The sequence below is a fragment of the Cryptomeria japonica genome, chromosome 10 (genome assembly GCF_030272615.1).
Source record: "Cryptomeria japonica chromosome 10, Sugi_1.0, whole genome shotgun sequence".
Taxonomy (NCBI): domain Eukaryota; kingdom Viridiplantae; phylum Streptophyta; class Pinopsida; order Cupressales; family Cupressaceae; genus Cryptomeria; species Cryptomeria japonica.
The window spans coordinates 564,894,043-564,907,231 of NC_081414.1; the positions used below are offsets into that span (position 1 = coordinate 564,894,043).

At 39.4% G+C, this 13,189-nt stretch overlaps 1 protein-coding gene across 1 annotated transcript in view; it reads left to right on the forward strand.

The window, feature by feature from the left end:
* Nucleotides 1–13,189, forward strand: part of LOC131060728 (phenylacetaldehyde reductase) — a 184,677-nt gene that overhangs the window by 5,440 nt on the left and 166,048 nt on the right. Inside the window, exon 2 of the mRNA XM_057994078.1 lies at nt 8,266–8,435. Within this exon, the coding sequence (XP_057850061.1) occupies nt 8,266–8,435 (170 nt within the window). The remainder of the gene's footprint in view (nt 1–8,265; nt 8,436–13,189) is intronic.

The window sequence follows — 13,189 nt, forward strand, 5'->3', positions numbered from 1 at the left end:
TAGACATCATTTTACTCCAAGAGACAAAGTTTACAACAAAGGAGATGGGGTTCTCTCGTAGCTTAAGAGGATGGAATCGGGTTAATATTCATGTTGATCGGGCATCTAGGGGCATTGCTATCTTTTGGCATCTTTACTTTGTTACTTCGGAAATACTTTCAGCCAACCATTAGTGGATTAGTTGTAAGGTGTTTAGTCTAACTTCTAATTTGAAATTTATTCTTGCTAATGTTTATGGGCCAATCCCAACCTCCAAAAAGAAATAACTTTGGCAAGATTTGGAGTTATTTATGCAAATATATCCCAAGGAGTTGCATATTTTGGGAGGGGACTTTAATGGTATCTATGCAATTATGAAAAGAGTGGAGGTGTTGGTAAAAGAATCCAATCTTAGTTGGACTTAGATAATAATCATTTTCTTGATATCCCTATGAAAAATGGTTTATACACATGGACTAATCCGAGAATGGGTTTCAGCAGTATAGAAGAAAAATTGGATAGATTCCTCTGTGGTTTTGATCATTATCCAATGCGGCTGAGCATTGTAGGGGATAAAGGACCTCCTTGTTACCCTTTTAAGTTTTAAAATATGTGGCATAAAGATAAAAATTTCTTGCAACAAACTGAGACTTGGTGGTTAGAATCATCCCCGACTGGAACCAAGATGTTTCAGCTAGTTGCCAAGCTGAAATATGTTAAGATACAACTCAAGATATTGAATAAAGTTAACTTCCAGAACATATTTCAGAAAAAAAATAAAATATAGAAGAACAACTGCATTTGCGTAATGAAGAAGTTTTGTTATCAGGAATGGACCAAGAAAGATTTTAGAGAGAATGAATTTTTAAAGATTCTATGGATGTTCTTGCAAAGGAGGTTGTCTTCTAGAAACAAAAGTCTCGTGAGTCATGGCTAAAAGATGGGGACAAATTCCAAATATTTTCACATTGTTACTAAAGTCAAAAGAACTCTGAATTGGATTTCTAAACTAAGATTGCCAGGCCGTGTGTTGACTGAAGATCTGAGGGTGGTTAATTACACATTGTGGATTTCTTGACCAATCTGCTTAACAATTGGGAAGGCTCTAATCTTTAAGTCCAAAACCTTGTTTTGGATAACATTCCTTGGTTGATTTTAGAAGCCCAAAACAAAATGCTAACATCACTGTTCTCCCTGGTTGAACTGAAAAATGCTCCGTTTCAACTTCATCTTGATTTATCACCAGGTTTGGATGACTTCCCAACAAGTTTTTATTAGAAATGTTGGCATATTATAGGCGTTGATGTTGTGGATGCTATAGAAGACTCAAGGAAGAAAAGAAGTCAACTCTTCTATAGGAGATCAACAACACTTTAACTGCATAAATTCCGAAAAAATAGAACTCATTATCTTTAGAGGACTTTCCTTTCCATTTCATGTTGCAATACACTATATAAAATCTTGGCTAATCGCCTCAAAGTAACTTTGGCCTCAATCATTTTCGAGGAACAGATAGGATTTGTGCCTTCTCAATCAATTCTAGATGGGTGTCATAATTGCTCAAGAGGCTATACATTCTATTCAACAAACGACACAGGCTAGCATGTTAGTTAAGCTTGACATCAGGAAGGCATACGATAGAGTTGATTGGAGGTTTTTGCTGAAAGTGCTTGAAGCTTTTGGTTTCGCCAAGGATTGGCTTTAATATATTATAATTGCATTTCTTCTACTTGATTTTCTATTCTCCTTAATGGTTCTCCTGAAGGGTTCTTTTTAGTTTCTTTGGGCCTTCGCCAAGACAATCCTTTATCTCCTTTCCTCTTCATTATAATTGAAAATGCTTTAGGTTGCACATTTCAATAAGCATACTCTATGGGTCTAATTTCAAGCATTAGAGTCAGTAGCCATCTACCCCAGATTACTCATCAACAATTTGCTGATGATATGATGCTCTTTGGTAAGGCCAATGTTAAGGAATTTCAAATATTCTTGAACTCTATTCCAAAGCTTCCGGTCAAGTTGTCAACTTAACTAAATCAGAAATCTTCTTCTTTACTTCACCTCGTGTGGAAGGTAAAATCCTTCAAGTCCTCCAATTTCGCAAGGGTTCTTTTCTGTGCACTTGTTTGGTCTCCCTTTATTTAGAGGGCTTTGTTCCACCAAATTATGGGACCCCTTGGGTGATAAAATGTCTCAACGTCTATCCTCTTGGAAAGGTCATTGGCTTTCGTGGGTAGGTCATATTGTTATGTTAAAGGTGGTCATATCTTCTTTGCATATTTACCTGATGTTATGTCTAGCTCTCCCTTCTAGAGTCCATTAGAAAATGCAACAAAAAATGAGGAAATTTTTTTGGCAAGGGTATGGGGACAAAGATAAGCTGGCTTTTATCTCCTTGGACAAAATATGCTGCCCTAAATTGGCTGGGGGAGCTGGTTTGAAGCGTCTGAATTTATAGAATAAGGCTCTTGGGGAAAAATTAGTTTGGAAAATGTAATTTGAACTAGGGTTGAAATGGGTCCATATTCTTCAGCACAAATATTTTGGGTAATTTTGTACCTTCAAGCATCCTTATGATTCATGATCACAAGTGTGGAATTTTGTGCTCAAATGCCATTTCGTGATAATGGATTCCGTCACTTGGGACATTCATGATGGCTGCTCTACTCTATTCTAGGAGGATTAATGAATGGTTACCCAACACTTGATCATTTGCTTAACGTTCCTTGAATCAAAAACTTCTCTTCTTCAAGCTTGGGGTCTTAATGTTTTTAACTATATCCAAGAGGCTCAAAAAGATGGTATCACAACTTGGATCTAGAAAGATTTTCTTTCTTTTGGTTTTCTATTTGGTGAGGTGAATGAACTTCAATACATTTTGTCTAGAAGACGTATAGGTCTTAGGGATGGCACTAATTAGATTATATGGAATGGTTCGAAAAATGGGTAAAATAATTCTTTTGATGGTTACAAAGTACTGGATCAAGTGCAAAATATCACTGAAATCCCCATTCATTTGTGTTGGAACAAGCAATGTCTAACAAAGGCCAACATTTTTGCTTGGGTTGTGCTACTAAAGAAGATGCTAACTCCAAATTTTTTTTGTCAAGTAGGTTTCTACAGTCCCTCCAGGTGTGAGTTATATAAACAGGTAGAAGAATCTATAGATCACTTGTTAGTTGGATGCCCCTTTTCTTAGGAATGTTGGCTTTGGTTGTGTGCCAAATTGGGCTGGAGTGGTGCTCTTCCACATGACTTATTGGGTCTCTTTCAGTGCTAGCCGCTACTTAATTAGAGCTTGGTCTTTTCTTGTCTGTTCTTAATTAGCCCTTCCATCATGATTTGGGAGTTATGGAAGGAATTGGCATATATTTTAGGACAAGGATATGGCCCTTCCGTCGTTCCTAAATAAAGTAGATGCCTCCATTGTTGAAGTCACCACTAGCCATCTTCTCAATTCATCCATCAAAGCAACCTTTTCTCCTTGGGATACCCTAATGTGAAAGAAATGGTTTCGTCTCCTTTTGCCCTTTGTTAATGGGATTTCCGGAGTTAATTCCGTCTTTTTGTAGGCTATGGCTACTTGGACACTACCTAATCCAGGACGGGTAAAATAAAACTTTGATGGAGCCTCTAGAGGCAATTTGGGACCATATGGAGTTGGTTGCATTTTGAGAGATACTTAGGGGAGAACGCTTTTCTCCTCTCTCCCTTTAGTTCCTGGAACTAACAATGAAGTGGAGTTCCAAGCCCTTCTTCATGGCTCGAAGTTATGTGTGGCAAGGCGGGTTACTCATTTAGAAATCGAAGGGCATCCACTAGTTGTCATTAATGTTTTTCGACGTTGCTCCACTACCAGTTGGAAGCTTCAAGCAATATTAGATGAAATCCTCAAAGTCCTTGAGCTTATTCCTAATCATATGGCTAATCACATTTTTCGTGAAGCCAACTCAGCAATAGATGCTCTTTCGAACTTTGCAGCTGATGGGGTGGCTACCTTTTCCTTGGTTTCCTAAGAAATTGGAGTTTGATGGCACACTTCTGTATTGGTGCAACGATGGCTTTTAGATACTTAGGAAAACACATAATTGTCTCGTTTGATGCATTTGTTAGCATATCTCTCCTTTCTATGTCCTTTTTGTCATTTAGGATTACTAATCCCTGTTTTGACATCACATTATCTTGCCACATTAGGCCATGTGGCCCATAGCATTGGCATTTAGTCCGACCCTTGCCACTTCATGCTTATTTCTGCCCCTTCATCACAAGTTTAGAAGATTGTAATCTGCTGCATCTAGTGTGGGCTTTCAATCTCTTTAGGTTGTATCTTCAAGAACCATTATTCCTCTCTCAATGGAGTGCTTTGGTCCATTCAGCTTGTGTGAATTGTAGCTGGGTTTGGCTATAAAGTGACCACGGAGGATGTTTTTGGGCATTTGGCTCTTGACTTCTAGTAAAATTAGTTTGGGTTCTGAGATGGATACTCTTATTCAGTTGATCAACCCTTGTTGTTGAATGGCGTTTCTTGGTTTCATAACAGACCAGAGGCTGAAGGTGGTCTTTTTGGCTCCAAATGGGTTGATGTTGGAAGCCATAAAGATGGTTTAGGGGGCAGAATTCTTGGTTGCAGAGGACCGCTACCATGTCAACCCAAATATCTCATCAATGTTCGTGGCTTTGCTGTTGGACTTAGGGGGGCCAAAAGGAAAGGTGATGGCATTGGCCCAGACTTTGATTCAATCTGACTTTTTGGGTGATCTAGTCTCAGTTCTAGCGGCGGCCCATTTTGGGGGTAGGGATCCCTAGCCCGACTAATATCCCGTGTTTTTTAAATTGTGGTGACCCGGTGATATGGCACCTTTTCTTGGCAAATTTCAAAGCTATTTCTCTCATGGAGCATCATAGCTGAGTGGTTGAAGGTTGTTTGTTTCTCAAAAGGATTATGGATATTGAACCAGCTCCAGGCATGGAATGGATGAACAAATTCATGTAGAAGGTGGTGAAAGAACATCAGCTTGAGGAACTTGGTGAAGATCCAAATGATGCGAAGGAGATTTAATTTTGCTTCTACTATACTTTGGCTTCTATATTAATCATTGACTATCAATGTTTTGCTATTAGTATTTCTTGGTTATCTTCCTCTATCAGAGGCTTTTTTTTTTTTCTTTTTTCGTTTGGATATCTGTTCGTTCAAAGGAGCTTTGGCCTTTGGCAAATATTAGCTTGATGTAAAATCTTATGTACAAATACTTTTATATTATTACAAAATATACCGCTTACCTATAAAAAGGTGATTTTCTAAGACAAACATAATTTTTTTACTAAATTTTAGTTGCAAAGATAGAAGTAAATTTTATAATTTAAAAAAAATGTTGTCTACAATTGAGAGTTTACTTGTCCATTACCGTCAAAAGGCTTGCTTTCTCAAAACATTTGGGCTAAAGCTCTATTCAAATGAGAATTTAAACAACTTTCAAAGTCACAAAAATAAATTTTGAAGTTTTGGGAGAGTATGTGTCCATAACTGTCATAAGGCATAATTGATCAAATTCTTAGAACCAAATCGAAAAGTTTGATGAAATTCCAAATCTCACCAAAAAAACATTGTTCTGATATGAAAACATGTCTATCCATAATCGTCCCCACTATCCAATCTTGATTTCATTGATTCAAAATTTGACACAAAAAAAGCTCAAAATTTTTTTGCATTTTGAAAAAAACATTAAAGCGGAAAGCCAATGACCTTTAGATTTAGATAGGATAAGACTAAATTTAAAGCGGTGAAGATTTAAATTTAGTCTTCACCGCTTTAAATTTAGTCTTATCCGATTTAAAAAAACTAAAGACAACTAAACAAAAACGACTAAGCTAAGAAGCAAAAAGTGGGGGTCTCCATTTGCAATGGGGCGTGTGTGTTTACAACACAACAGATCCCTCTACGGAGAATGCAATTGGTGAAGATTAAAATAGGAGATTATTACATAATACTAGTGATGTTACATGTTCATAGCAAGGCTCTGGTCAAAAGAACCAAAAATGTCCTCATGTATCACTGCGAAAGGACCAATGCAGGATCTCATAATGCTTATAGGTGAGGTTGTGCAAGGCCTCGGGTTGGGGATGAACAATCCTAGGTGTAATTTAGGTACTTCCTGTGGAGTGTTTCTGAACATTGATAGGTGATAAAACTTTGGCAACAAAGAAAAAATTAATAATTGTTTTAACTATATATATATAATCTTGGTAGCTTAAAAATAGCAATTAAGTTCAGAATACCACCTACAATACACATAATATATATATAATCTTTGTAGCTTAAAAATAGCAATTAAGTTCAGAATACCACCTACAATACACATAATAAATAAAATTGCTATAAGAGTGAAAATAACTTTTTTAATGGCAATTTTTCAAATTCAAATGCCATGAATATCAAAATAATAAAATCAGTAATCAGCATCATATGGGTCTTCATAAATAGCATTGTCTTCATCCTTGACACCAGATAATGTATACAGGTGTAGAAAAACCAGAGTGTCACTGGCACTTGCACTAAGATTATGATGGCTATTTAACTCCTCAAAAAATAAAAGGTCAAGAAGTGTAGTTAGTTTGTGTGTTTTGTTCTAAAAGAAGGTGCTTTTCTGACCTCCTACATTGACTGGTCAACATACAAAAAATTCCCTAATACTAAATTTCACCCTCAAAACAACTTGCACTACAAAACAAAATCTGGTTCTGCCCAGGTTCGCCTAGGGTCCTCCCAGGCACCCCCATGTGCACACAGGCATACTGCAGAGGGTACCCCAGTATGCTTGGGAGGACTGTGTATGAATCCATAGGGGAACTGCAACAGAATCTGGACCAGGTTTCAATTGGACCTGGATTTGGGCATGTATCGGATCAAATCAGTAACATAGCTATTAATAACTTGTGGTTAATTATGATTTCCCAGCCTTCAATAACGTTATTAATCAAATTGCCATCAAATTTGGGTTGTTAACATTCATTGTTGCAACTCTCAATACAAGTCTCACTTGACCTTAGTCATAGCCATAAAAGGTGGCAATTTATAGTGATACAAAATAGGTAGAGTTGGTACAGTTTCTCATTTCATTCAACAAATTTGGATGCTTTAGAAATTGTGATGGTGTATTAGCATCCCTTTTCATAACATTCTTTCTTGAAAATAAAGTCTTAGGAGGTGCTGCACATAACCTAAGAAGCTTATATCTTCTACTTTTTGGGGGAAAAATGTTTAGGCGGTTTCATGAGCTCTGGTCCTACTGATACCATGTAGTATACACCTTCAAACAAAAGTAGGAAATTGAACACCATTTGCAAACGAAAAATTGAGTATGTTGTCTACTTTTCATGAGATTAATTCTGGCTACTTGGCTTTTGCATTGAAAGGTTTTTTGTTATTAGTTTCTTCAGTTTTAATACACAACAGGAGTTTTTTTTGCCCCCAAATACAGCTGATTGAATCATAGTTGAAAAACTCGGACTCGCCACGGACTCGGCAAACCAAAAATTTGGACTCGGACTCGGACTCGTGAAAGACTCGTGAAAGACTCGGCAAAAAAAAAAACCGAGTTTTACAAAAAACATAAATAAATTAATGCATGTAGAGAACATAAGAGCCATAATTGAAACATTACACGTCACATACTCATAGTTTCAAACTTTCAACTCTAAAATGTATAATACCAAGATTTCTTCAATGCTAATTATGCTTTTATATTGAGCCTAATCAGACTCAGAGGTTAAATTTTCCCTACTTCCATCGGCGCAATTTCCCCCTATATTTTTTGACGGGGTTTGGGGGCAGCGCCCCCAAGTTGGGGTCAAGGGGCATCGCTGAAGGATCCTGAAATTTAACTAAGTCTGGAAAATTGAAGAATCCTCCAAAAACTAGATTTTGCATTATAACTCTTGGAGGTCCGAAACCACTCTCAAACATCTTGACAGTATATATGGAATATAACTTAAAGTATAAGTTATATGAATCTTGACGGAGAGACCAAATTTTTTCACATGTTAAACTCAATTTTAAAGCTTGCATGACTTTTTTTCTGGGTCGCGCGAGTCCATCTGAAAGACTCTCAAGTCCATGCAAAAGACTCGCGCGAGTCCTTGCAAAAGACTCGCGAGTCTTTCAGATGGACTCGTGGTTCCCATGGACTCGCGAGTCCGTGGCGAGTCCACGAGTTTTAAAACTATGGATTGAATAACCTTGATGATTTTCATGAGTTTTATTTTCTTAATTCATTCACTGTGATTCAGGGAATCCGGACAAGACAAAGCACTTATCTGAACTAGAAGGAGCCAGTGAAAGACTTCAGCTGGTGAAAGCAGATTTACTTGATGTGGGATCCTTTGATGCAGCTGTAGATTCCTGTGAAGGTGTTTTTCACACTGCATCTCCTTTTTACCATGCTGTCAAAGATCCCCAGGTATATCTGTTTTATATCTTTCTTCATATTCCATGCATATAATTTTGTAACTATAAATGCTGACAAAATTCTTTAACATTCATGCAAATTGTTATTTATTAAGAATGGTAAATCCATTTACCAGGGGTTAGCAGTACCCAAATATTGAAGTTCTATTTAGTTTTAGGTACATTTGAAGACTTCTTTTTCTTAAGATCTTCCTTTTAAACTAAAATTAGCTATATGAAGAACTTTGACAAACTTGTTCAGGAAAGTTGAAGATCTTAGCAGAGAAAGTTGAGATGTATAGCTATTGATGCAGTTATCTGTAAATGTCTTGAATCTTTTGTGTGTGAAAAGTTGATTGTCATGTAAAATAAAGGACAAAGAGAATGATACAGGCACTGCAAAGAATATATTCTTTATTGTGCAAACAAGAATAGCTTGTATGTGATTGATTTTGAACGATGAATGGTTACAATATACTTCTTAAGCATGTGGTGCTTATTACATATCCAAGTCATTTGGTCCTGCCAAAAATATTTAAAATTCGAGCATACTAAAGATTTAGTTCAAGTTTTTACTTGCAAATTTCCATAATCTTTCTGAAGAAATACAGGACAAATCAAAAAACTTAGGGAGACCATAGAAGTTCCATGCAGCAGTTTTATGGTACTTGAGCATAAAAAATTGACATCAATACATTAGAGAAGCTGAAGAAGATCCATGGATCTGTAAATGGCTACCTTTCAACGCATGACTTGTCTCTTCTGAGTCACATCCAAACTTTTTGGCTCTTCTGCTTAAAGAACCAATTCATCATGGTGCTGTGATTTCTTCAACACAATTTTTTGCAAGCACTTTTTTTAACTTCTTGGCCACAATGAAATGGAGTTGGCTATCCATGGCTGTGTAAGATCCCCTGCCTTATAGAGTCTCAGTATCCCTTTGTTATTGGATTCTAGTGTATTGACATTTTGTCGAACACTTTTATGCAAGTTGTTTTGTTTGTATTCTGAGTTTTGGATCACTTTTAATGGCCTTGTTTATTATTCAGAATAATGTAAACATATGTTGCTGAATGCAAATATAATTTAGAAGAAATGCAGCTGTAGAATATTAGAAAATAAGCTTTAAACTGAAACAAGTTTTCCAAGACATATATCCAACCACAGCTGATTACAATCATATATTTCTGAGCAGTGTCAATATGATTTCCCGAATTACATTCAAAGCAGAGATAAAGTCAAAATAGAGATTCAGACCTTCACATTGCTCAATGGAGTTACCGCAATATAGAATAACAAGCTTTAGCCTTTCAGAATACACCCCAGCAACAGCAGCTATGATTCAATTATGTCTTCAAAATGTAATTCTGTATATCCACGCTACAGCAATAGGAGATATTGAAAACCTTATTTGTTGTTCAAGTTATTTTCTCCACAATGAGAGTCTCCAGCAAACTTTTGGTTTGCTATCTCCACATATCAAGGTAAGCCAATCACACAGTAATGTGGAACAGTTCACTCATCAAAAACCTTGTCACCATATCTCTTTTTTCCCATCTGGTACAAATGCCAGAATATAAAATAGTGCTTGGAATTCATCAATAGTGTTTCTGCTTTCATAATCTATATGCCATGAATGACAGAGTGCTACCTCGATGTAGAGACTGCATTTGCCTCCCTATGAACATTCACAAGGCCTCCAATATACTTATCTCCTAGTCGAAGGAAGAGTGTGTGAGTGTCAGACTAATGATTCAATGACTTAGTATTGGGACTATTCACCATAGAATATAAGTTTGCCAATATTTGTTGCCTTTGCCACAAGAACAACTGATCCGTCAGGAATGTCTCCTCTTGTAATAACAACGATCATGTAGTAGTCAATTTCACATGCTTTCTATCTCTATCACGATATAGAAGAAGTATTTACTGCCGATCTTACAACTCGTCCCACGGATAATTTTCACGCATTGGTCAAAGTAACCGCACCAGAAGAATGGGATTTGCACCTATTATGCGTAGAAGATAATGATTTCCACGAATTTGGCATCAAATGTCTCGACACAACCACTATGCTACGCTAAGTACTGATTGCACAGGCTGTGATTTCTAGAAGCATTATTCTTGTCTCTTGTCAAATAAGGAAAATGAATCTTTGTTTTGATATATTAATTCGATAACAATCCAGAACTCCCATATCATTCATCCAATAATATAAAATCCTTCAAAATGGGATATCCAATACCATTGTCACCACACCCACATCTGATATTGTCTACGACTTCTCTGGCCAATCTCGATACTGCAAATTTGTTTCCAATAGAGACTGCACAAATTTGGAACACTGTCAGATACTTGCCTGGCACCTCCAACTGGGAATGGGTTTTTGTCTGTTTTCCCCGTAGGGTGTCAGGTTAAGACATTGCATAGCTGATAGAAGTACACAAAATATGTGGAACTCACAAGTGTTCTATTGATTCATAATAAGCCAGTACATACAATGATAGCAATATGTTCGACTACAATGACGTCCCAAAGACTGGAAACAGATACAATATAAAGGAGTCTGGTCAGTTACCCGGTGCCAACTGCCGACAATCGACGGGTTAACTGCCGACGCTAACACAATTTACCTTAATGCTTAATTACCCGACAACATCATCCCCCCCCCCAAAAGAAATGTCGTCTCTGGATGACATACAACCAAAATGGGAATGATGTACAAGCAAAACTGAAACCCAAAACAACAAATCATTGGGGAGGGCAAGAGGGCGTCCCTGAAGAAGAAGGGGGCACTGATGTTGAAGCCAATTGCGCCCACAACCGCATCACTTGATCAATGCGATGAGCAAGGTCCTGCTCGGCCACCAATTGGTGCTCCCGTGACCGCTTCACCTTGAATACAGCCTCCATGAGCTCCTTTTGCTTTGCCTCCAACTCTGCCGTAAGGCTGGTAACGCGGGTCTTTGCTGTGGTCCTCATCTTTGACTCAGCCACCAGGACTACTCTCACAGAGCTCAATTCTCTCTGCACCGTGTCCAGAACATCTTCCGCACGGTCGGCTCGGGCTTGCTGCTGGGCCAACTCCGTCTCCAATGACGGGATGCGAGCGGCTAGCTCCGTAGCTCTATCTGCCTGGATCTGAGCCTCCCGAAGTCGACAATAGTCATCCCGCATAGCCTTCTCAATCTGTCTCACCAAAGTCTGCACTCGACTCTCTCTGGCCACCTCCTGACACTGCCACTTTGCTCTCATCTTAGGTAGGTCTATGGTCGGCCATCCCCTTGCCTCAAAGCATCTCTGGAATGCCTCTCCTACCCCCGTAGTAGCAAACTCACGTAGGCTCTCCAAGGCTGGTTGAACAAAGGATTCCTCAACTGTGGAAGCTACCAACCGCTGAACTGCCCCCTCCATCTCAGCAAAAAAATGTGCTACGGCAGTAGGCTGGGTCCTCCCTACACCTCCGTCCTGAAGGCCCATCCGTGAAGGTATCTCCTCCTTGCCACTAGTGGGCAAAACTAGCTTTGCAGGATGCTCCACCAACTCAACTACCTTTACCTGCATAGGATGCTCCCCCAAATCAACTACCTCAGCCTGTGTAGGATGGCGAGGTGTAGCAGGTGGTGGTCCTACCGAAACTATGGGTGTGGCGGCATACCGGTCCAACCATGTGTTTGTGTCCTCCACTGCTTTCCCACTGTCCTTTGCCTGCCCCATACCTTCCGTCCCTATTTCCTGGTCCGTGACAGGTGAGCGCACTGGAATACAAGGAGTGGTGGTCACTGCAGGTGTCTGCATTATAGGACAAGGATGCCTTTGCCCGAATGCTTGAATGGCCACCCCAGGGAGGACTCCTGTTGTCACCCCAGACGAGGAAAGTGGTGTCAATTCCCCATCCACGTGCAGGATTGTTGGTGTGAATAGCAACTGCCCTGCCCGAACCCCCTCTCCTGGAGGTTGTGCCACACCCCTTGCTGGCAGCCCGTGGGTTCCATGTGGTACCTGGCCAAAAGACATTGCGCAGCCGCTCTCTTCCGCACCAGGGGTCCCTGTCACCACCTCTACTTCGGCCAGCTTCGAGAGTCGGAAAGTAGTGCCCCCTCCAGAACACCTCGATGTCTCCTCAGACTCCACACTCTCGTTTGCACTACTCTCTGCCTGTCTTGAGTCAGTGTCACTGGCCGACACCACCACCGGGACCTGCCTTCTTCTCTTCCTACTGGTCTGACCCTCTCCACTAGCCGTGAGTACGTCCAACTCCGTCCAATAGAAAATAGCTGGCTCCAAGGAATGAATGCAGTCTCGTGGTCGCCACCCTCTCAGATTGGCTGGTACCTGTACTCGTATGGAGTCCAAAAACAACCCGATGGCATGGTACAACATGTAAAAAACTTTGTGCTTCAGCATCAGGAAATCGTGGGCTCTATTCGATAACAAACTCGCCCAATCATATACCGTACCTTTCTTCAGGCCCTGCATCAGTGCAATCATAGGTACCGCTGCATCCGACGCCCTACTTGCTCCAGTCAATCAACTTTGCATCAAATTGAGCAAGCACTGCCAGATGCCAGGTTTCAGTAATGTTTTCTTTAACCCTCTGCCCTACGGTGCGAGAATCCTTGCCTAGTTAGCTGTCGTCAAGTCATCCTGGCACATTTCTTTTAACAGTTGCGTTTTCCATTCTTGGGACATCTTTGTTGTATTTTTGTCAATCTTTTGCCCTTTATCTTGGATGCCAAAAACCCTCTTGAAATCATCCAGATTGAA